Source organism: Mugil cephalus, chromosome 13 (assembly GCF_022458985.1).
Source record: "Mugil cephalus isolate CIBA_MC_2020 chromosome 13, CIBA_Mcephalus_1.1, whole genome shotgun sequence".
Taxonomy (NCBI): Eukaryota; Metazoa; Chordata; class Actinopteri; order Mugiliformes; family Mugilidae; genus Mugil; species Mugil cephalus.
In genome coordinates, this window is record NC_061782.1 from 14,915,974 (window position 1) to 14,941,689 (window position 25,716).

General features: G+C 40.8%; 1 protein-coding gene across 23 annotated transcripts in view; it reads left to right on the forward strand.

The window, feature by feature from the left end:
* Positions 1–25,716, forward strand: part of kcnma1a (potassium large conductance calcium-activated channel, subfamily M, alpha member 1a) — a 134,019-nt gene that overhangs the window by 68,061 nt on the left and 40,242 nt on the right. For 9 of the 23 annotated variants that reach the window (XM_047603057.1, XM_047603060.1, XM_047603061.1 and 6 more), the window contains exons 4-17: positions 1,978–2,071; positions 3,379–3,490; positions 10,646–10,721; positions 11,294–11,369; positions 12,321–12,491; positions 14,350–14,441; positions 19,710–19,820; positions 19,936–20,041; positions 20,294–20,376; positions 20,472–20,541; positions 21,500–21,655; positions 22,174–22,283; positions 22,438–22,506; positions 23,667–23,678. In XM_047603057.1, coding sequence (XP_047459013.1) covers positions 1,978–2,071; positions 3,379–3,490; positions 10,646–10,721; positions 11,294–11,369; positions 12,321–12,491; positions 14,350–14,441; positions 19,710–19,820; positions 19,936–20,041; positions 20,294–20,376; positions 20,472–20,541; positions 21,500–21,655; positions 22,174–22,283; positions 22,438–22,506; positions 23,667–23,678 — 1,338 coding nt within the window. Of the gene's footprint in view, positions 1–1,977; positions 2,072–3,378; positions 3,491–7,565; positions 10,002–10,645; positions 10,722–11,293; positions 11,370–12,320; positions 12,492–14,349; positions 14,442–14,530; positions 14,623–19,709; positions 19,821–19,935; positions 20,042–20,293; positions 20,377–20,471; positions 20,542–21,499; positions 21,656–22,173; positions 22,284–22,437; positions 22,507–23,666; positions 23,679–25,716 lie in introns of those variants that run through there. The other 14 variants (XM_047603059.1, XM_047603063.1, XM_047603069.1 and 11 more) reach the window with 4 other exon arrangements.

Consider the following 25,716-nt stretch of genomic DNA (forward strand, 5'->3'; position numbering starts at 1 on the left):
AAGCTCTGCCATTGGAGCCACTGTGTCGCCTCATAAAGCAAAACCAAGGCAAATTCACTGACCCTACTGTGTGCTGCCATGTTTTCTCGCGAATGCTTTGGGTCACATGACTGTAGAAGAGCGGTTATTCAGAATTAGGCCAGAGCTGGGCCCAAGGGGAAATCCCAGTGACCATTCCAAATGGTGTCTTCAGTATGCACCATCTGCGTGTACATGTACAGTATATGGGTCTGTGGTCTTTATGCTTGTGCATACATTTGCATTTGTGTGCAATGGGGATGCATTATTCTGGGTGTGTTAGCTGAGGTGGATGTTTCTGAGCAGTTTTGAGAGAAAACAGTCGTGAGTTTTAAACTGGTGGCTATATTTAGCAGAGGAAACTGTCAATGCAGGAATATTGTGTATGTTTAGACTGCATGAATGATTTATGCCAGGTGTATGTAGGTTTGTTCAGTTCTTTGTCCAAAGAATCGCACTAAATTGCTTCTCGTGGATAGAAAAACAGAACAAATATTTTCCTTAAATCAGTGTTAACCTCCTGAAAGGATCAGAAGCGGGTTAACCTCTGTCCAGAATCTGCTTGCACATAATGAGAAAATGCCGCTCAACTAAAAAAAAAAAAAAAAAAAAAAAAAAAAAAATTTAAAACAATTGGCCTCATCCTAAAGATCACACCAGCCCTCAGGATACACTCAAGACGAGGCCACATAGTCATGTCCAAGCAGTCTGTCTTCCCTGGCATGTCTTTACTTAGTCAGCCATTATAATGGAGCTTCATACGATAAAATGTTTGATGGGAACCGTAAGATGACTGAGTCTCAGTCCTCTCTGCCTCCGGAGGCTCTAATCATGCAGCAAACACCATTCTGAATCCTCCACTGAGTCTCTATAGGCTCGTTGCATACACATGTATGAGCACTTAATTTGAACGTATGGGAGTTATAACTGTGGGCTCTTGTCAAAGCCCAGTGTGTGTTCCCTTGCTAGTCTATACGTTCCCAAAGGTCGCCTATAGTCAGCCAAACAATAACGCATGTTTACGCTTTTCCAACGGTGGGATTTCCTGATTACTTAGAGCAAAAAAGCTATAGGTCCCTGACCAAGTGAAGAATGGGCTGAGGGCGCTCCCTGTTATTGCTTTTGTTGGTAGCACCCACTTGCTAATGGTTAATGATCACACTGTAAACATGAAGACAGACTGTATGACAGACCAGAGAGATTGCAACTCATTTATCACCATCCGCCTCAGCTATCGCACTGTCTATGCTGTCTTTTAATGTGAGCGAATACGTACTGGAATATTTGTGCTCGACAGACCGTGAATAATTCACACACACTAAAAGTACCGCAACATCAAAGCAACTTCTAGTTTCAGTTTACCTTCAGCTATTTTTTAATTTTTTTTTATCTGTTATATGTGATTGGCTCTACCGCCTTTCATCTTGCTTTATGAACCCCAGGGGCTCAGTGGACGCACTGCAGCTTGTCACCGAACCTCAATGGCAGCAAATAGTAAATTGGCTATCAGTGAACTGACATTATTGGATGTCACAGTTTAAAAATAGTGTTTTTTAATCACATATTTTGACCAAATTAGTTCATAAATGCAAAAAAACTTTTCTCTGTGATTTGTGAGTTAAAGTTGCAGTAATTGGTCAGCTTCTTTTGACCGTGTCTTATTGGTGATGTTTTGGTTGAACTCTGCTGTTGAGCAAGATGCTGTCAATCACACATTATTTCACCAAATTCAGTTATTATTCAGCCTAATATGATGGAAGCAGCTTATCGAATTCAACATAATTTTGACAAATGTAACCCTACTAAAACACACAGGAAAGTAGCCAAAAAAATGATGTTTCTACCTTGGAAATAATGACAAGGTCTTGAGTTGAGGTTTCTCTACTGTACTGTACTGTATTTATGTGTGTTTAACGTTGTAATAATCTTCTTTCCCCTCCCTCTGTGTCTTTGCTGCAGTCCTATAGAGTCCTGCCAGAACTTCTACAAAGATTTCACGTTACAGATCGATATGGCCTTCAATGTCTTCTTCCTTCTTTACTTTGGCCTGCGGGTAAGCTGATGGGCGCACTCTAAGACATTTTATTAAACGCATTAATGGACAACATTCGTAACGACACATAGAGATTGTTTTTTAGTCATCACAATTTTTGCTGTCTTGCAAAAAAAAAGGTGGCTACTGTTGGGCTGTTGGCCTATCTACTGTTATATGATTTCACACAGGTTTTATGCCATCATCACATCATTTGCAAGACTGGCATGCATATGCAAAATTTCATAATGAGCCAAGATAGATTTCAGTGGCACTGTGAGTTTTGTTCCAATGACAACCACCATAAACCACCATAAAGATGCCAGACTCAGTCCTTAATTCATTACACCTTTTAATTACTCATAGTAACTTATATCTGTTAATAATAGTGTCATATTCTTGTCACTTTACTTAGAGCTGACAAATAGCGCTTATGATATTACATAGCTGTTTATAACTGTGTGCTGTAGGGAGATGTATACATTATTATAACTTTATTACATATACTTATAGCTACAGATATAAAGGATTATTGTAGAAGTCAAAATTCATTATGCATCACTATACACATTTGGCAAAGCAAAGCAGTTATGATGCATCATAAAACTAACAAGTAACTAGGCAGATATTGACATATTTATAATGCACAATTCAGATTAAAATTATAATCATTTATAACCAGTTGTCATAATGCATCATGAAGTTGGTTATGACGACTTGTGAATACGTATAGATAGGTAATAATGACCATTATAATGCTTTATAGACACCTTATGAAACTTTATGAGTGCATTCATAGGGCATTATAAATACAACCTTCACAGAAAGTGTTACCAAAAAAAGAATGAAAACACTCTTCAACTCTTCCTGTTCTCACAAAGTGGCACAGTTTATCTTTACTTCTAACTTCTAACTATGTTGCTTATTACATCTGTTTGAAGTTTCAGGTTAAAAAGTAGAATTCGAGACAGAATATGCTTACAGCAATCGGGCATCCACCTCAGTTATGAACGCTCAACGCAGGATGCCTTCAGTTCACATTGACGCCGTTGTAATGATGCCGCTAGCATGGCTGTCATGCCAGTAGTGCGAACGCAAGCTTGACAAGTCGAATGAATGAATAAATAAACTCATAAGCTGCTTACGCCACCAACCAAACATTTCGCATGACTCAGCTAGGGAAGTGAAGCTTTTGTCATTCTGCACGGCGTGTCAGCGCTGTTAAAGGAAGACACAGCCGTTTGAGTGGCAGGCTGTTGCTGAGCAATGGCGTTTTGTGCGAAATTAAAGTTGTCATTTCTGAATGCTGTGATTTTTGTTTTTGACAGTTCATAGCAGCCAATGACAAGCTGTGGTTCTGGCTGGAGGTCAACTCAGTGGTCGACTTCTTCACTGTCCCTCCTGTGTTTGTTTCTGTCTACTTAAACAGGAGCTGGCTTGGTAAGTTCACATCTCTTTCAGCCGTTATAAAAGCATTACTCCTATCTTTTCATACTTTCTATTTCTTTCATGCCCTCTGCCTTTGCACGCCACCCCTCCTTTTATCAGTCCCCCCTCCCCCAAGTCCCACCCCTGTCTCCCCATTACTCTGAGTGTGTCTCTGAGGCCCTCTCGCTTGGGGCTGCAGTCAACTTTCCTTCATCATTGAAAGTGACAGGGCTGGGTTCCTTCGTGATGTTTCAGGGAACTCAGACACAGGAGAGTGGATGGACTAATGGGAGCGAATGCGGCGTAGAATAGGGCTTCGGCTTGTGTGTTGTGCTTCATTCATTAGTTATTGCCGCGTTGCACCTGGAATACCTCACAGTGGCCCACAACTGCCATCTAATGGGCTTATTCACAGACACAAAAGTTGCACACGCGAAAACATGTCCCCACAAACACACATATATATGCACAGACTTTTGCATGAGCAGACTGGAAAACACCCTAACCTGCATTACATAATGGCCTACTTTTCTCACTGCGTTCAGAGTATTGTGACCTAAATTACACTGCAGTAAAAAGAGTTTCTTTGTAGGTGTGTTCTTTTTTGGGCGCAGAGCCTCTGTACTTTTAAAGAGCACAAGAAACTCTTAGCTGTGATAATGCCAATCCTGTGTCATTGGGCCAGTAAAACCTAATGGTGGACTTTAGAAAAGCAAGGCTATAGTAAATCGGAACAACAGCTCAGAATTGCTGACATCATATTTGCAGAAACATGGCCGATGTAAGTTACCCTGACCCCTAATTTGGCACCTAACTCCACACTTTTGTGCAAATACACATATTTTTCATAGGTAATGTGCTTGCGTCTGAAAAAAATTCTGTCAACGGTTTTGATTTTCGTCCTACGTTACCACGTAAATATTGGAAACGTGTTGTTAAAATACTCGGACTCACGACGCGCAAAAGATGTAAAAATGACTTCTTAAATTCAGAAACAAGTGAATGCGGCATTACATATTTCTTTCGTTGTGACTTCTGTATCCAATCAGTTAATTATTTTGCATTCTTGCCAAAGAGAAACCCTGCAGAATGCTTCAGTTTCAGGTTCCTCATTCTCCATTTATATATGTTTCAGATCATCAGCCACATTTAAATATGAGACAAAGACAAGTAAACACAAAAAGCATTTTTAAATGAAGGTTGTTATTATTAAGGGAAAAAACCTACATGGCCCTGTGTAAAATGGTGTATGCCAATCCTGTTAAAACTGTTGTTTATCACATCTGAGTTCAGTTTCTCTAGCCACACCCAGGCCTGATTACTGCCACACCTGTTGTCATTCAAGAAATCACTTAAATAGGAGCTGCCTGACAAAGTGAAGTAGACCAAAAGATCCTCAAAAGCCAGACATCACGCTGAGATTCAAAGAAATTCAGGAACAAATGAGAAAGAAATTGAAATCTGTCTGTCTGGAAAAGGTTATAACACCATTTCTAAAGCTTTGGGACTCCAGTGAACCACAGTGAGAGACATTATCCACAAATGGTGAAAACATGGAGTGGCCGGCCGACCAAAATTACCCCGAGAGCTCAGAGACGACTCATCCAAGGGGTCACAAAAGACCACACAACATCATCCAAAGAACTGCAGGCCTCACTTGCCTTAGTTGAGGTCAGTGTTCATGACTCCACCATCAGGAAGAGACTGGCCTAAAATGGCCTGCGTTGTGGAGTTCAAGAGCAAAGTCACTGCTGAGCAAAAAGAACACAATAGGTTTGTCTCAGTTTGGCCAGAAAACATCTTGATCAACCCCAAGACTTTTTGGAAAATACTCTGTGAACTGACAAACTTGGGTTCTGCAGCAGGACAATGATCCAAAACACACATCGCTTGATTGAAGTGGGCAGTTGCTAAGGGTAGTACAACCAGTTATCAGGTTTAGGGGGCAAACACTTTTTCACACAGGGTCATGTAGGTTTGCATTTAGTTTTAAAAACCTTCATTTTAAAAACTGCATTTTGTGTTTACTTGGGTTAATATTTGTTTGGTGATCTGAAACATTAAGGTGTGACAAACATACAAAAAAATAAGAAATAAGGGAGGGGACCGACACTTTTTCACACCACTGAAACCACTCCACACCACTCTGTGTGTGTATGTGTGTGGATAGATACAGTTAAGTAGTTGTATGTGTGTGTATACATAGCCATTTATTAAGCTTACAGTTTTCCTTATGTGACTAATTAAAATCTCCAAGGAAAGTCTAATGCTTCTTAATGTTCCCTTCCTGTCCTCACGTGTCCGCTGTAATCAATGAATCTGTGAAATAATATTAACCTGATCTCTGAGTTGATGAAGGCTCCTTAAGTAGCTCACAGTGGTCCGTGAATTTCACAGCGATCAAGCTGTGTAATGAATTAGGCATGGTCAAGTCAAATAGGTTTTCGGGTGTTCATGATGTAAGGTGTCCTCAACTCATCCCAGGAACACCGTTTGTGTTAGTGCCTTGATGAGGATGATGAAAGTCTGTGAAATGGTGGCCTGACTGCCGGCTGGTATTCTGCAGAATAAGATCATCTTAATATATCCTGAATCTGAAGCTGATGTAGAAAGCAAAGACACCTTAATATGCATGGCATAGCTGTAGTGTGACTGAAGTGTGAGTCCTCTACGTTCCAGAGATGGATATTAAGGTAACAGACTCATGTTTACTGATCATGTGCTAAAGGCCACATAAAGTGCTGCAAAGCCTCAGGTGTAAAATTAACAGCATAGATTTGCGGGATGATATGGTGCAGCCTAACAGGCTGGCGATGGCTCTTAGAATATTAATATGGCGCTGAAAGTGTCTGTTAATATTCAGACTCTGATGAGGACAAGGATCATAATTAGCTGCTTCTGTTATAATTTGAATAAAGGCATGTGACACCATGGTGTGTAAAGAAAAGCACAACAAAAAATAATTGGTCTAAAATTAAGAAAATAAAATACGTACTGTTTGACCTGTGTTCAGAAACTAAAAAAAAAAATCAATGACCCCTTCTGCATGTCTTATGTCGTCTGATGACTCGACAGGGCCATAATAATCCATAATTGGTGCTGCTCTCATTTAGTTAAGTGTATATACTGGTCTTTAACAGGCTTTGTTAGAGGAAGCCAGGGTGGTTGTTAAGAATGTGCATTGTGCTCCTCATTCCCCTGTGGATTAGTTCATCTTTTCTTTCCATTCACTGCTGGGGAACACACACCACTGCCAGCATAATACATCATAATTATAGCAGCTCCCATATCCACTCTATAAGCAGCAGCACGAGAAGGCCGTTGCAGATCCAGTGGAGTTTCATAAAACGACTGTTCTGCCCGGAGCTCAGTGGTCAAATATCTGCCCTCTCTGCACATAGGGTGGTAGACGCCGCGTGCTTCTCAAGTCCTGTTCTCTCTGCCTCTGCAAATTGGACATTGATTAAGTGGTGGTTAGAATGATGTGCGGCTAATGTGGGAGTGCACATAGAGTTCTTCCTTGGAAAGAAGAATTAATCTCCTTTAACTACTAGAACTTAACAAGTATCCCAGGAGAGCACGGCCATGGATGAGCACGTGTCTGTGTGGAAGATGCTCATAGATCTCGTGCCTACTGAACCCCGGCTTTCGTGAGCCACGTGAACACATTTAAAGATCATTTCACATTTTCAAATGTTGTGTTTTAGCAGTGCTCGTTGTCTTTCGATGGTTCACGGTACATGGCGTCAACCTACATTTTTCTGGAGCTGCACAGGCGTTGAGGATGCATGTAATTTTAAGTAGGAGCCTTCAAGTATTGGCCTTTTATTCTAACCTGCTACTGCCTCCTAGTGGTGCTTTGGTATACCATTTGCTGATCCCTTGTGTTTTCCTGCTGGAAGAGGCTTACAGTACCTGACATGGACATGAGCGTATGTGCCTTGTATGGCCCATCAGCCGCTGCCAGGAAGCTTCCATTGACACTAAGGGGAGGGAAACAAATTTATGTTCGGTTTAAGCCTCTTTGCTGCAGCCAGGCTTATGGTGCGTTGCATTACATGTGGCATGACTATATATTTAACAATGAGTTATAATTTCCAGTCTAGAAAAAAAATGTGTTGTTGGTGTTAAATGTATATATTTATATGTGTGAGCCTTTCCCAGATGAACGACCTAGAGTTCTGTATGCTAGCGGAGTGTCTGTGTGCTTAGAACAGCGTAGCATCATATAATCTAATCCTGGCTTGGTTTACTGCCAGTATTATCCCCGACGAACCGTCCCCGACCGCTGATTGATAAAAGGTCCTGGTGGGCCGCCCCTGTCAAAACACGTGACGCAGAGACTGTGCAAAGCCTCAATGAAGTAAGAATGGGCACAGACCAGGAAAAAAAAACAAAAAAAAAAACATTTTGAATGAGCATCTGGTGAGATAACACGTGTGTGCAATGAGAAAAGGCAAGAGGCTTTAGCATGTGTGGGGAAAGAGATTTTCTCAAGCATAAACACGTGGTCAGAGGACCAGAATTTCATTGAGAGTTTTTTTTGAACACATGCACGCCCACACACGCGCACCCTGAATTTGCCAGGAAATTGCATTGACATTGAGTGTATTTCTTTGCAGTTGGCAAATGGGCGCTTAGGAGGTGGCGCCTCAGATGTGGTGGTGTAAGCACATATTTGTCCCGCAAAGTGTTGAATCGGAGGCACACAAACAACTACACATTTACAGATGCCATACTGCATAACACAAACACAGATGCTCGCGCCAACTGAGAAAAACGCAAGTCTCCAGTGGCCTGCGTCGCTGGGTGTTTGGTGGAAGGTCCAGCATTTTGTGAATTCCAAATTAACAGAGTAGTGATTTTCTGTCTAAAAAAAAAAAAAAAAAACATTAAATTACTCTCAAGTCATCAGTGCCAATCTATCAAATAGACAGTAGAAGAGGGATCATCATCAGAGAAGAAAAAATTAACCTGCTTCTCAAAATGACTTATACGGCTGCTTTGTATGATACCAATTGAGCCCAAAAACATACAGATGTCCTAAATAATCTGTCAATTCCCCAACATGCAAATGTCTCTGTTTTCTGAGGTTAACCAGAACCTCAAATTATATTGAATAATTCATCTTCCGTATTTTAATTTAGCATCTGCAATCATATAGTAGTCGTCAGTTTGTCACACACCTGTGGTGAACCAGTAGTGACTGACATCTGTGTCCTTCATTAGATTGCAATATTCCAATCGAGGGTTTTACTTATGATCAAATGTTTCCAAATGTTTAAAGAAAAAACACATTTCACATGGGTTGATGTGAGAGGCTCGTAGCCACAGTTAGGGGCAAGACGCGACGAGTTCATTTGGGGAGACTGCCACTCACTTTTAGACTGGATGTCCTCAGGGACGTTATAGCACTTCACTTGTACAGCAGTTATGTAAAGCTCGACTAAAGAGTCATCTTGATGGGGCTTTTTTTCTCATCTCCATAAATCTGCCCAGTGTCTGTGTGAAAGGGAGGAGGGGGGGCGTTGTCAGGTTATCTCCAAACACTGCAGAAATTATCAGATGTCGCTTCCCGTTGTTGCTTCTAATTTAGTTTGAACGTAGACAAAAGTCACACATGGAAACACGATAGCATCCTGCCTAAAAGGTGTTGTTACGTAACTAAAATGTCCCAAAGATGAAAGTTGATGAAGAGAGGAGCTCTGTTCTGCCGTTGATTTTTTTTTTTTTATTTCCCCCATGTCAGACAGAGTTGTTCGAAATTTCCCTGTCAAAACAGGACATCAGTTTTTAAGTACGGATTATTGTTTTTGTTCTGAATGATTTTCATCTCCACTAAGCCCTGGCAGGGTTCAGACTTTAGTGGAAATAAGGTTCAACGGGGCTGTGTGTCGACGGGCACAAAGCTCCACTGCGGTAAAGCACTAAAAGGGGCAGGAGAAAGGTAAATCTGTTTGGGTTCTGAGGATTAGAGGCACTGTAACAAAAATGGAAAAAAAAAACACCTATATTAGAGCTGACATTCTGCTCGCAGAGACACTCTCTGACAAGAGTGTCACAGAAAAACTACTTTTCAAGCTCTTCCGCCTGCAGTGGTGAACATTGATTTAATAGTATTTTTTGAGGTGTTTGATCTACAAGGGACGTTTAATGTGGATGGTGCAGTATCAAGGAACAACAGGAGGACAATCTTGCTTGTAGTTTTAGTAGGATTTATCCCTGAACTTTGGAATACGGGATCCTAAAAAAAAATAAAAAAAAAAACACATCCTGAGCAGAAAGGAATTTCAGGATTTAGCCCAAAACATGATTCCTCCTAAGCTGCTTGTGTACCGTCGCACGCACAGTGATACCAATTTGGAGAACCTGAAAGAGACGTGGAGGCGAAAGAAATCCTGTGGCGATCTTTTTCAAAATGGATACAGGGTGAGGCAGGGCCATCATGCGCAGGAGGAGAAGGAGACGCAGACTGGTGTTTACCATTCGGTCTGGACCTGTTTGCACATCCTCTCCAACTGGGGTAAGAGCATTAGCTTCAGCACATATAGTGGTCGTGGATTATCTGTAGGTGCGGTCAGTGTGTCATTAAAAATTATGTTCCGTAGTAATCGGTGAGTGTAGATTGTCGTGGTAGGATTTCTTCTTCTTCTTCTTCTTTCTCACACATAGCCCCAGACACGAGCTTGGGATCAGACATGTTATGTAAAAAGACAATGAGGCAGGTGTCACATTGTTCTATAATCCCTAAAAGAGCTGCCCTTGGATTCACACTGAGGCCCATGCCACATAATTCTCTTCCAAACTTGTCTGAATGCATAAATAATCCATCGTGTTTTGCATTCGTGCATCTGAAATGCTACATTTGCATCATATAGTGCTGTGCCCGAAATGCTCCTCAGTTACCGAGTTTCACAACCGTTTGCTTTTGTCCCGTTCATGTTTAGGCTGTTAATACGTGGCAACCGCGAGGTTTTTCTGAGGTGAACAAGATTATTATTGTGTCCTTCGTTCGGTTTGCACATCTGTTTATAACTGATCATTCAGTCGCGAATCTGACATCACTTGGTGTCTTTCTCCACAGGTGCTATTCTTACATGTTTTGCCACAGTACATGACATGCTAATCCCTCCATCCCTCCCACTCTCTCTTTCTCTTGTCTGCCAGGTTTAAGATTCCTGAGGGCACTAAGGCTGATACAGTTCTCAGAAATTTTACAATTCTTAAATATCTTGAAAACAAGGTAAGAATATTTTTATTTTTTTACTTACAAGCAACACACACACATATACCTGGAACAGCATATTCACTCCTCTGTGGCAGCAGCTATGTTCAACAATGGAACTGATTTTTTAATTTTACACTTGCACAAATATGGAAATCATTTAAATTTTGTTAGTGGATGGGACTTGGGCCTAATTAAAACATGAAAGGATGGTTTCAGGCATTTTAGGCAGTAATATAATAATGGTGCACATTCAAGTTTCGCTGAGAAGTTTCATTTTAGTTAGTTATTTGACGCGGTAGAAACAGGATGTGACATCACGAAGACTACAAGTTGCCATCCCGGTCCCGTAATTTAAACGAGTGAGTGGTGTCGCTCCACTTTCGAACTGCAGAGTCTGGGTTCAAAGTCGCAAGTGATCCCGTTGTCCATGTTTATGTACAGTCTATGGTTTCTACACATGATAGCCAAACCTGCCTGGAGATTCTTTTAAGTCAGGTCAGCGTGGGCCTTGGCCTTTCCTATCATGACCTTGGTATTCTCTGTCTCTGTCAATGTGGTCTTTTATTATCACTCTTCTTCTAATGCAGCAATTCCATCAAGCTGGTGAACCTGTGTTCCATCTTCATAAGCACATGGCTCACAGCTGCTGGATTCATACATCTGGTAAGTGGACATATGTGAGGGCCGGCGGGGTCCGGTGATCGCTGAGCCAGAAAGGCAGATTCTGTAGCTGATTAAGTGACTGATATCGTGCAAAAGGGGCCTCTTTTCAGAGTCTGGGTTTTTACTCATCATGCAACACTTCCCCAAGCATGGATGCACAGATTCAATTATTTCTGTCCCGATAAGTCCTATTAAACTGGTGCTATGAGCCGATACCAGACACATCTGACACCAGTGCTCTGTTTAACCTAAACTTAATAGAGTTAATAGGGTTAGTATCGGAGTGATTGGTGCATCTCAAGTGTGCAGGAGCAAAAGCAATGAGGGTTTATGTACACCTGAATGCATATTGTATTTTCAGAAAAATCCACTTAATTTACATCACAAATTCCCATCAACAGCTCTCAAAGCCTACAATTGGATTTTGGCTTTGGGATAGCAATGTTGGCGACCTTTCGTTGTGGAACTAACATTTTTTTTTTTTTTTTTTTACATAATGGGGTCATGCTGTGTCATTTAATGTACTTTTCTCATTAATATGTCAGTACAGTGTAAATCTTACACATATAAAAAAACAAATGTTGGTTCTAACTACTGACCCAGGAATCTGCAACTTCTCCAGTTCTAGTTATAGACTTTCCTCCTCTCATATTTCTTGTCATTACCAACTGCTAGTATAGGAAAAATGTGTTACATTTCTTCTGTTTTATACAGTGTATATTGTGCCTTTTATATTATTTGTTTCTCATCACACAGTTAACTGTTTAACCACTAGATGGTAGTCAAAGCTCATTATACAAAAAGCATGCATGCAGAACCTGCTGTGGAGCGCTTCTAGCTGGTTTTAATCAAATTTGATGAAATTGTTTATTTTACGGAACCCTGTTTATAAACTCCTGGTGAGAGTCGTGTCTAATCAGAGTCGTTAACCTCTTCCATCTCAACTTTTAGGTGGAAAACTCAGGGGATCCTTGGGAAAACTTCCAAAATTCCCAGTCACTATCCTATTGGGAGTGTGTCTACTTGCTGATGGTGACTATGTCGACGGTGGGCTACGGCGACGTCTGTGCGAAAACCACCCTGGGGCGCCTCTTCATGGTCTTCTTCATCCTCGGCGGTTTGGTAAAAAAAAAAAAAAAAAAACAGACTTTTCTTTCTCCCTGTCTCCCCTCTTCCCCTTTGACATCCTGCCTGCCCCCATCAATAGATCGTCCACGTAAAATGAAAAGCCTAAAGTTTTAATTTCTAGACTAAATGCATATGTGATATATAAGTACAGTGTTTTTACATTGCTAGAGCTATATTGCCTTTACTGCTACATGTTATTTCTTCGTCACATTGTAGTTGTATCCTTCTGTTTAGCCTACTGTATCGTGTCTACTGTAGGTCCAAGTGCTCCCTTGTACCCTTCCCCGATGTGTCCTTCCTGTATCTGTTCGATTAGAGTATAAGCTTTTTGCCTGATAATGTTGTTACTGTTCTCTTAAAAGCAGTTGCGGTTTCAGGACACCCTTCCTTCCGTGTCTCCTCCCACAATTCCAACAAACACAGCGGCAGGGAGATGAGGCTTAGGCCTGCCTGACTGTTACCATAGCAACAGCAGCCTCCCGCTCCTCTCCCTCTCACCTTCCTCGGATGTAGCGTCCTGTTGGGCTGCCACTAGACTAGCAACTTAAACACGCACGGGTGCACACACCTGTAAGCACTCACATATACAGAAGACCGCGCTTCCCCTGTATTCCCTTACAGAGAACGGATGATTAAGCCAGATCACAGTTACTCCATTCTGTATTTGGACAGAAATCCGCAAGCGCTGATGACATACAGCTGTGTGGATGTGTAGCTTATTGTGGCCATGGTGATAGATTGCGTGTTTTTCCTCAGTGCTGAGAGCTCTGGAAGCCTTTAGGCTAGTACTTTAGCCTGCTTCCTATCAGCAGCAGTGCCTAAATAATGACTCCACGCTGGAAGTATTTTAAAGCCAGGGATTAGATCAAACTCGCATAATGTCACAGTATTCCTGCATGATCTAAGCATGTATTTCCGAGGCTGAGGGCACCTCTTAGTTTCTAATTCTGGAAAAGGGGTGTCAAACATATGGCACGCAGCCCAAAAACAGGCCAGCAGAAGATCTAATCTGACCCACGAATTTGCAAAGTGCAAAAATAACATGCAATTTTTCAATAAAAGTGCTATTTCCAATTTCTCCAATAGTGTGCATAGTAAGAGTTGCGGACATAACGCTGTAACGCTGAAAATTCCTTAAATGTAAACCGTAATGTACCTTTTTGCACTAAAATTAAGATAAAAATCTGTAATTGTTATTATTGATAGGTTATTATGTTTTTCTGTTACTAGTCTGAGTTTGAGACACCTGTTCTAGACTGTGCGCAAGTAATGTCAGTGAGAATCCCATTGGTAGCTAGAAACAACCCCTTTCCGTAAAAACAGGCTGTGAAACATTGCAAAATGCATCCAGCTCATTTCCTAGCCCAACAAATGAGTCTTAATGTGTTTTGCAGCTGTGGACCATCAGGTGGGCCTATTCAAATCAACCTGCCAGATCATCTGTGTTTGTTGGACAAAACATGGCACATAGGTTTTTAACTCAGGTTTTTAAAACGATGCTGTCCAGACAGACTCATCAGCTGTGACAAAATTCTTGAACAATGACCAAACCATTTCCAAAAGTATTTGTTTTAAAACGCCGGGGCTACTTTTTCTCTACAGCTTTTTTTTCTTTTTTTTTTCGGTATTTAAATCTATCTCTCTCATTATTACGGCATTTAGCAAATCTCAGCAGACGACAAGAGAGATATATACATATATTTTTTTCTATTTTTACATTTATTTAAATATCAAAATAGTAATTTTCTCCCATCAGAAATCTGGATACGTACACCAGTTCCCACACGACCCGCTCTTCGGCGTACCAGTCTCTTTTTTAGTCTCTTCTTCTTGTCTTCTATCTTCTCCTTAGGCCATGTTTGCCAGCTACGTCCCTGAAATCATAGAGTTAATAGGAAACCGCAAGAAATATGGTGGTTCCTATAGTGCGGTTAATGGGAGAAAGTAAGTATTCCAGATGGTTCTGCTGTTTTTCTGTGTGCGGTAGAACCCTCTCTGCATGCCTTTTTCTTTTTTCTGTTCCATGCATGTAGGCCATGTTTGCTCGCTACGTGCCAGAAATTGCTGCTCTCATCCTTAATCGGAAGAAATACGGAGGGAGTTATAACTCGACACGAGGCAGAAAGTAAGTTGAAATCCAGACAAGGTGTGGTTGTGTGACTCAAGTGCACCCCCTAAGAGTTGCTAGTTACTCGGGGTTAGTTCACTTTTAGAAGAGTAATGTTAAAGTCCAGTTAAAGTAAAGTTACATTACGTCAAGTCACACTGCGTGACTGGAGACCTTGGCCATTAGGACACACATGTCCATGCCCCTTTACTCTCACTCTCACTCTTTCTCACTCGATCTTCTTTCTCTCTCTGCCTTTTTTCTCGATCTGCCTCTATCTGTCCTTCATTCAGAGCTTTCCTGAAGTCATTTGTGTGCCGTTCATTTTCTCTGTCCTCCTTGACACATCCCGTGTTGCGCTTTGATTTGATTTGGAAAATAGAGCTTTCATGACTACTGCACTCTTCAACTCTTAGGCTGCTTCTACGCAATATACTGTACATGTGCCCAGTGCTTGTCATTAATGCAGTCTTTCCTATAGGGATAAATTAGTCCACCAAAGTGAAAGAAAATAGTCATGAAATCCCTACTATCCTCTTTTAAAGGATTTTCCCACAAGAAAATAGAAAGCTTCAAACATCTGCAAGTGCATTATCATTGGTGGTCTTTCTAAGCATCATCAATCTCAATGAACGTTGCAGGATTTCTTTTCTTGTCTATTTTTATTTTTTCTGCTTGAGTTTCTGCATGTTTTATGGAGTTACCTTTCTGTAACTGCATCATATCAGGCATGCTTTCTAGTTCCTGCAGACTCGTGGCTTCTTCATCGATCGCAGACCCGATGAACAAGTCACCCCTCCGTTGTCTCTCACCGCTAGCACATCGCCTCCATCAATGCTTGACATTACTCTGGCCCTGATCTTCAGTCAGCTCCCACACCCTGAATGCTGGATGCCTCGCTCCCATTGGAGGCTATTGAATTGCTTTTGGCTTGCTTTGCCTGCTTGGTTCTCGGTGCTCGCCCGGTTCTTGTTGTTTGTGTGGTGGTTGGAGTTTGTCTCTCCAGAAGCTCTTGTCGTTATGTGTGCGTGTGGTCGGCCTCTCGCAGCGGAGGCTCCAGTGCTCTGTAAAGTTTGTGACACTGTGGTCATTTTATTGTTTCTACATGAATACCACAGTGCTTATCGTGCAGTACTCTTCTCTTCCCCCTCATGGCTCAAACCTTACTGATACTCAGCATACAGATTGGATCAAAATGCGGCGTGTCCACAGCAGGGAGGCTAGGGCTTCTTCTTTTTCCCCTCTTCTTGTTTTCGACAGCACTCGGCGTCTGCTACTACGTTCTGTCTTCTCTTTCTCACCTTGTTTCTCTTCCCTATTCGCACTCCCATCAGTTTGAGTCATTCCGTTCGAGGTAGCAGATTCTAAGGAGTCAGCAGAAGAAAGAGGCATCAAAAAAAAAAAAAAGCCTTTGTTCAATAATGTTTGCCTGTCATTGAGATAAGATTGATGAAATGTTATGTTTGGCCAGAGACTTCTGTTAGTCTGTTAGTCCAGACTAACAGATGGGTGCTGAAAAAAGCCCTTGTCAAGACCAAGAATAGTTTCTCCCACACACTTTATTTTCTCCTTCCACACCCCCTTCCATCATTTTTTCTTTTCTGGTTAGACATATAGTAATAGCACATGGTAACAATCAGAAGCTACCCACCAAACACGTAGGCTCACTGACTTTTGCGTAATCCTTTAGACGCGTACGTGTTGAACTTGACTCATTAGAAGCTGGTTTGTCATGTGAATTCAGGACTGCCATCATGGTTCAGTGCGTTATCGTTTAGCAGCTGTCAGCACAAAAAAAATAAAAAAAAGAAGAAGAAAGAAATGATGATGAAAATGAGATTTGGAGATTACAATTATCCGACTGATCACAGTGCTCGCAGACAGTGAGGTCATGAAACACTGAACGTTTTTTAAGCGTAAGCCCTCATTTCATCTGTGGCTGCTGTCATTTGAAACAGGCCTCTGAGGTTATTTGGAAGTGAGATGGATCCATACTGGATTTCGGTTTCATGCTAGTGTTGCTTACAGTACCCTGTGCAGTGTAGCATACACCCATGAGTTTAGTGACAGCTCTCAGCCTGTGTGCGCTGATATAATAATGACAAGTGTTGCGTTCTGTTGGCGCCCACTGCGCTCGGGGCTCTGTGGTTTCCATTATGACTCTATGGTTTCCATTAGCCCCAGCTCTAACACAGGGGTTGGCACGGAAACTGACTTCAACCCTGGCTGAACTCTCACATACACCTTTGAAAGTCCTTTATTAGGGCTAAGCAACTTGAGGCGTGCAGACCCAGAGACTCCTACACTATCAGAGATAAGCGCGCACACACACACACACATATATTGACATCATTTTAAAAAGTACATTTGGTTGGGTTCCAAAATGACTTAAAACAATAAATAATAGCTCTGATAAAACAGCTCTGTAAATGATTTAGCTTCTAATGGCTACACGTGGCCTTGTTCAACAACTTTGTGTAAATTGCAATGCTCCAATGATGATTCTTGCTGTAAGTTTCATCACTGACCTAAGGATTAGAGCAGTACCTCTGTTGTGACCTCTGTTGCTGATGTTTGAGCTCTGTGTTTGTTCATTTTGTATTCAGTGTAGCCCCATTGACATTCTGATATGCTTCCTGACTGCATGCTTTTTTTCTTTTTTTGCTTTTGTGCTTGCGTGTGCATGCTCTGTTAATACCCCTTTTGCATTTAATGTGAATGTGTGGCACATTTTTTATTTTTTAATTTTTGTTTTTATTTTCTGAGTTGTTTCTTGTAAAAATATGTGCCTTTGAAGTGTTGCAATTTGATTTTAGGTACATCTCTATTTGGTTAGGTTGTACTGCACAATTACAGGGAGGTATTCGGTTCTTGAAGCGATTATAAACGTTTGAATCATCATCTCTGATATCCCTTTCCCATATTGTGTTTCACTGGCTAATGTACTCCGTATTAAATCTGATGCCACTATGGCGAACAGGAAATAGGACATGTCAGGAGAGAAAGTCACTTTTAATAATGTCTATTAAGTGGATATTTCTGTCTTAAAGACTTATATTAGTGGCCTGACCAAGGGAAGAAATTATGTATAATACACGAGAGGGAAATATGTGCCTTACTGAGAAAACCACCACATGTGTTTCTTGTACATGCTATGCACATGTACTTACACGTTCAGGTTTGTGCTTTACTTTGCGTGAGTTTAAATCTACACAAACCAATAACTAATAAATCTTTATGTATCTTTCACTCATGTAAAGGACATTTGATACTCAAATGGGAAAACATGGAAACATTTTTTTTTTTTTTACATAATGAAATGAGAGCCATCTCAAGCCAAATTCTGCTGGCTGCTCACAGACATCCCAGCTCATCAGCTTGTAAGACCGCACGGTTCTTTGCCCAACTCCGGCCAACCATGCAATCGCGCCTGCTCATTAGATTCTCTTAAAGGACAAAGGCAACATCTGCGAATCCCATTATATCCTGCTACATCCACGAACTGTCATTCCCTCACTATGTCTGTCGCATTACTTTTGCCAAGTCCACTTTAGTTCAGCCCTACCCGGTCCATCTGGTACTGGGGTAGGAGAACACTCTGGGCTATGGCTCTCATCTAACATCAATAAATATCTATGTTTCCCTTAAACCTGCCAAAGTGAGTCAGATTTCACTAATGTCCTGTTCAATTTTAGACATTAACTTTTAAAGGTTAACGTGTTCGCCAGAGTGGCCTTATAACAGCATGATAATAGATTGAAGGAAACCTGTCATAACAAATCTGTTGGGATGATAAGAACTTACACAGTGAGCCTATAAGACGGCAGAAATTTTTTATTTAAGGAAAAAGTAACTTAATACAGCAAGTGTTAAATGCAACGCAGTCCAGTGCCCAGGCACTCAAAGCTAAAGTGGTTCAGTTGTCTCCTGGCATGTCAAGTAGTGGATAAGGCCATTGTCATTACACATACTGCCTTACAGGGCTCCACAGGGCAATTAAGGCGTCTGCCGAGTGTCCACTCTAATCCGTGTCAATATAAGTGCTGGATTCTAGTGAGCAAAGTTTGGCGCTAAGGCCTCACATGTGATATTTAACCAACAGAGTAACTCAACTTACTGCTAAAAACTAAGCTTATGAAGTGGTTCAATCAGAATCAGCTTTATTCTAAATAAAGTGTTCTCAATGACAACAACTACAACCACTTTATTAAATAACTGTAACAGTTCCAAGTTATCTTAAAGACACAGATTTTAAACAAACACATGTCTGGAAGAGAATATTTTTTATTTTCATAAAGACCGTTGCACGTTGTAGTACATGTAATGGTCAGATTAGACACTGAATACCATGACTACACAAGCACACAAAGTTTCCTCCATCCAAACAGAGCCTCATCTCAAAGTTGACATAAATATGAAGATGGCCTTTGACTGTGATCACTCCGAAGTGCAGACGGAGGACAAACAGGGACACAACCTCAGTCCTCGAACCGTTCCAAACTAACCTCTGACTTCCTTATGGCTGTAATCAGCCCCATGCCGCGTCTGACAGATCTCTCGGCTGTAATGCACTACTGAATCCTGCCAGAGGCCTGTCAAATACTCTGACGTCCTGTTTAGAATTTTTGTCAACCACAGGCCTCCAAATCATTTTGAGAGTTTTTGTAATGTTCTCTATAAAAGCACGGGCATATTGATGTACATGTCTTTGTCAACATCCATTCAGCTCACAAGCGGGGTGGTTTGGCCGTAGGGACAGTTTTTATATTGAGAACGGATGACAATCCGACCAGTGTGGGCTGTATGATTGTATCTTAGATTTTCTAAAGTGGTTCAGAGTTGAGTGTTTGATTGCACTTGTCGTGCAGAATTTAACCACTTTCAATACATGGAGGGAAAAATGTTCACTTTTATGGCAAAAAGATATAATTCAATTACTTGTTTGCTTTGAGATGACATTTCTTGACATGTATATAGTTTTTTTCAGTCTACATTTGAGTTAGATGTTAGAGTACTTTGGTTTGACTGATTATCTTTGGGAGACATGCCAGTGTCTGCAGTGATTTATGTTGCCCACTCAAGATGATTTCTCCCCCCCCTTCCAGGCATATTGTGGTTTGTGGTCATATTACCCTCGAAAGTGTCTCCAACTTCCTCAAAGACTTCCTACACAAGGACAGGGATGATGTCAATGTAGAAATAGTTTTTCTCCATAAGTAAGTTAATTTTTTTTTTTAATATCACCACATATAGGTTAGCGCCGAACTATTTTCTATATGTGAGGTTTCCATACATGCTCTAACCCTTTTCCTCTCTTCTCTTGTGTGCTAGTATTTCCCCTAATCTTGAGCTGGAAGCCTTGTTCAAACGTCATTTTACTCAAGTAGAGTTCTACCAGGGATCTGTTCTCAACCCTCACGATCTGGCCCGAGTGAAGGTACCATTAGTGACGAGACTCTTGGACAGACAAGACTACATGAGATTACAGACAGCCCTTCTTAAACTTGAGTGTGGACAGATTTTTACAAATTAAAGACAAAATTCTGTACATCAGTTCACTTCTTTTTAAACAAAATCGAGAGACAGAAGAAAACAATGAAAGATTATATCTTATGTGAGAAAGACAATATTGTCTGAAGCACACTGACATGTGTTCCAGTGCTGACAGATCTCTTTCTATTGTCCTTAGATCGAGTCAGCAGATGCCTGTTTGATACTGGCCAACAAATATTGTGCAGACCCTGATGCTGAAGATGCCTCCAACATCATGAGGTATTGCCTCCTCCCAACTCTGAACTGAGATCAGTAGAAACTGACCAGGTGAGGTGTTGTTTCACCTGTCCGTTGTGCTTTCCTGTGTTTTCAAGGGTCATTTCCATCAAGAACTACCATCCCAAGATCAGAATAATCACGCAGATGCTACAATATCACAATAAGGTAAGATACCCTGATGCCTTGACTGATTGACGTCATCTAGACTGCTCTCCAGTCACAGCGGGTAACTCATAGTTCTGAGGTCCCGTTTCTTAGAGAGGAAATAATAGATCAGGGTTTAATATAGTAGTAAAAATAACTTAATGAGAAGAGCTTGATTTTTTTATGTGATAAAAATATGCATCTAGCTTTTGATATTTTCAATTAAATCACTATACTGCTCAACATTGACGTTAACAGGTAGTTAAAGACAAACTGTTAGATTATCATTAATCTACTCAGGTAAAACGAATTTACACCGATCAGCCACAACATTATAACCAGTAGCTGGAGAAATAACATTTACTGCCTTGTGACAATACCATGTTCTGCTGGGACATTTTTTGTCCTGGCATTCCCGTGGATGTTACTTAGACATGTACCATACACGTAGATGACGCACACAAAAATGCACAAGGGGTTGACTCCAAATTAACTAGATCTCAAAGAGATCAGTATCTGTGGCTACTTAGAATCAGTCTTTAAAGGTAAATGTGTAGATCAGACAGAGCCAAGCCTGCTGGCTGTTACCCCTGAAAGTCCTGCGTTTGTGCAACGTCTGGTTGTAGCTATTAGCGTAGTAGGTTTAAATATTTGAGTGTAGTATTGATCATCCCCTCTGCAGTTTGTTTCTACACAAATTAGACAAGAGATATCACGTTGAGTGAACTTTACTCCTCTGTAGACGTTGGTTCCATTGAACAGAGCCAGGCTTGACAGCTCTTCCTGCCTTTTTCTGGTCTGATCTTTGACAACCTGCCAATGGGCTGCTGTCTCTTCATATTTATCATATGTTAATATCAGAGAGGGAGGGGTATGGAACTGTGTGTTTCCTAAATTGTCGAACTATGCCTTTAAGCAGAGTGACTCATGTGCTTATTTTCCTGTGTTGTGTGACCTCTCTGTTCGTCATGTGATCAAGGCCCATCTGCTGAACATTCCGAGCTGGAACTGGAAGGAAGGTGACGATGCTATCTGCTTGGCGGAGCTGAAGGCAGGCTTCATTGCCCAGAGCTGTCTGGCCCAGGGCCTGTCGACCATGCTGGCCAACCTCTTCTCCATGAGGTCCTTCATTGAGGTAACATAGAGGACAAATGAACTTGTCAGAGTCTGTCCGTCTGAACAGACTGAAGCAATATGGACGAATGAATACTCACAATGCACTTTTGTTCACGAGATGATTTATGAAGGCACTGGAGGTCAGGCTAACATAAGTGGATACAGTAGGTTCACTGCTGACAGATGGACTAGATCTTTCAAACAGTAAATTCCCAGGGAAACTTTGACATCTTTGTCCAGAGAAAGACTTCTATTCGTGTGTTTTCAGTCATTTTGGCACGTCATATTTTACTGTGACATTTCATGTGGAATCTGTTCAGCGTCTCTGTGGCTCAGAATTGAAGAGGTGCTTGCCTTTATCAAAGAACTGCTCTAATGTCATAAAGATGATGGAACAGCTTATAATGACCGGGCTGATGTTGTGTGCTGGAACATCTGCGGACCACATTGGGCCACATTTGAAAGGAAAGCTTTTTTTTCTTCCCTACTTAATCCTCGCATGTGACATTTCCATGCTTCTTTTTTTTTTTTTGTCAGATTGAGGAGGACACATGGCAGAAGTATTACCTTGAAGGAGTGGCTAATGAGATGTACACAGAGTATTTGTCCAGTGCCTTTGTAGGCCTCTCCTTCCCAACTGTCTGCGAGTAAGTACCGCTCTTTCCCTGCTCAGCAAGCCCAGTGCCAATGGTAGGTAGCTGAAGCGAAGAAAGAAGGACAAAAAAAAAAAAAAAACAGTGTTGAGATGTCAATTTTCCGCTTACATACTTCTCTGTTCTAATGACTCCGCTTGTTTTACAGGCTGTGTTACGTGAAGCTGAAGCTGTTGCTCATTGCCATTGAGTACAAGTCTGAGCAGAGAGAGAGCAGGTTTGTATACTGGATCTTTGTTCCTATAACATCAGGCACACTTGTGCTAACATTCAACTACCGTGTGCCGTGCTTCGAGTGAATCTTCTAATAAAACATCTTGAACTTTCTCTTCACAGCTTTGATCCCAGTTGATATTTATATTGCGTTTGATCACATTGGGGGGAACATTTGAGCAGCAGCACGTCACAGTAAAATCCTTGGGTTCAAATGACTTGATAGAGCTAGAAGACAGTCACCGAACACAAAAATCTACGCAGTCATCCAAATGTTTTGTTTTAGAAAATGAAAATAATAATTTTTTATTATAGCCTGCATTTTAAAATAACAAGCATTACATTCTACTACATTTTGAGATGTCATTCCTCTTGGCATATACTATATGCGCCTAACGGAGGTAACTGTACAGTCACAGGTCAAATCATAACAAAAAAAAAAAAAATTGAGTTTAAGAGAAGTGTTAAGTGACTTGTCTTTTTTTTGTCTGCTCAGAGATGCCAAATTTATATAATTACCTTGTTTCATTCTACTGTGTTCAGTCTGTTTGATTAGTGCTAACTCAGTGTTGGCTCTATCACTAATCTTCAGTAATCTCAATTGCCAAATCTTACCCACCCTTCCCTGTTCGCCTGTGTCAGATGTTTTCACATACTGACAGGGTATCGTCAGATATGGTTATTTTAACATAAAGAAACCTGAAACCTGTGTTATTTCAAGTCAAGTAATCACGTTATGTTTTTGCTTAATTATATTTTTTTATCAGCTGTATGCTCCCCAGCAGGCTAAACATGTTGTTTTTGTTTGATTCATCCAAGTGAGATGAATTGATTTATATATTTAGATATAATTTCTCCCATAATTTCTATTACACAGTATTTTGCATTTTTTTTTTTTTTTTTTTTTTTTTAAATATTCTGGGCCACTTATGCACTTGATAAACATATCACAATCATTTTTAGGTGTTGAGGATTTTAGTGCCGGACAAGCAGAGAAAATATGAGTTGTGTGTGTGTGCGTGTGTGCAGAGTTGCATCTCGTGCTGCTATATAAGGCCTAGCTAGCAAATGGGCAGATAAACAGTAGCAACAACACTTATATTCTCCTCTTCTTTTATGTTCATGATAACTGTTTGATTTGAGATTTTTTCTTGTTGTTTGCAGAAGCCGCAAGCGGTATGCCCTCTACCTTATCTTACTTCCAAAGTTCCACCCATTCTCCACCACTTTAAAGCTTCTGACTTTGGGAGCTTCCCCAAGGATATTTTTCAAACACTATCTTGCAGTCCTCTTTTTCTAACTCCTTTTTTATGGTGTCCCTCGTGCTTAATGCACTAACTTCTTTGCAGGCAGAGAGAGGATAGATAAATTGGACATGTTTGTAGAAGTGCTGTTTCTTTGTCTTTGCTGTTGTCGGTGTACCAAGGCCAAACACTCACCCTCTTCATATCTACCTCTTATTTGATCTTTTCAGTTTTGTCCTTAACCAAATCCTTTGCTTAGTTTATTTCTCTCACTTTCAGTTCTTTTTCAGTGTTGCTCAGTTGTTGCCCTACTGTTTGTTAGCGTCGACAAGCTACGTATCGCACTCATTGGTGTTTTTAAATCACTGCCAGAGCAGTACTTGGTGGTCCTTTGCCTCCAAATCAAGTGTGGAGGTTGTATACACATATCTTAGACATCAGATGTGGTGTCGATAAGCACTGGTAATCTGTTGTTCTACGTTTTGGATTTAATCTTGAAACAAATTGACTGATTATCTGCCATTGCTGTAGGCGGTGGCTGATATAACAGCATGTCTTTTCTTCATGGTTTTATTACATCAGCAGCACCTCACCAGTCTTTTTTACTTTATTTATTTATTTGGTTTAATCATATTACACACTAGGAATGGCATGGAGCTGTTGAATTTGGATAGCATTAGGTTTATCCAAGCTGACATTTTTAATTTACGTGCCCCACATTTCACTTTTGCATTCCATCACCCTCTCATGTCCTCAGTGCTAAATGTATATCCATCTGTGCATGTACGTATGTATGTATGTATGTGTGTGTGTGTGTATGTATGTATGTATGTATGTGTGTATGTATGTACATATGTGTGTGTGTATGTATGTATGTGTGTGTGTGTATGTCTCTATGTATGTATGTATGTATGTCTGTGTGTGTGTGTGAGATTACCTTAAGAGGGAGAGTTTGTGTGTGAATGTGTATCTTTGTACAACTCATCCACCATGTTCATGCTCGTGCGTCTCTCGAGTAGATGTTCTTAAGTGAGGTCACTTCCTGTCAGTTTGGTGTTTGAGAAACAATCCAACTGCACAGAAGTTACTGCAACCGTCTGCATCTACGTACCTGTCCCTATACCTGTGCTGCAGTGGCTATGCCTTTCTGTTTAACTATTGTCCTCTTCATTCTGTTCAGTAACTGCATGCTATGACACTGAAGGTGTTTGATGCTTGCCTTGTTGCTCACAATATGAGGTTTTCATGCTTTTAAAGCTTCTATTCACAAGTTTGCACCCGACTGAAGAAAAATGGATCGACACACCTGTAAAATCTCAGATTTGGGCAGCAACGTTCGTGGAAATTGTCTTGATTCGATTGGTTTCTTTCTTTATTTTCACTAAAGCGCATGCCAGGTGTAATGCCTGTTTACTTCTCTGGGGGCCATTCAATCTGAGTGATGCTATTTTACTTCCTGCAGTGTGGAAAGAAAAATCTGATCTGCCTGACTGGTGCAATTTGATCGAGACCTGTATGGATTCAATTGCTCCCTTACTAGTTTTGTTTATTTTCTGCAATGTAACTTTTTCCGGAGCTCAGAGGAAAGATGTAGTGCGCTAGACGCTATCTAACATGTTTACGTCTACCTTGAATGTAAACAGATTCTTTTCAAATTAAATGCTCAATGCGTAGATTCATGAGAAGACATTGGCTCAACCCTGGCAGTAGTTTTTTATTAAATATTTTGTTTAACTATTACTAATAATTAATAATAGAATCGTAAATGAGACAAAAATGTTCAAAATCATCTTTCATCTGGGCTTTTATTTTGAAGGAGTGTGACCTTTAAAGGTTTGTGGGTTCAGTGTTTTGATATCTTAGTTCACACTCACATCATTGATGATTGTTGCCCACAGGTAACCATTAATGACCAGTGTGTGTGTTTATGTATGCGTGTGTGGGTGTGAGTGTGTGCATATATACATATA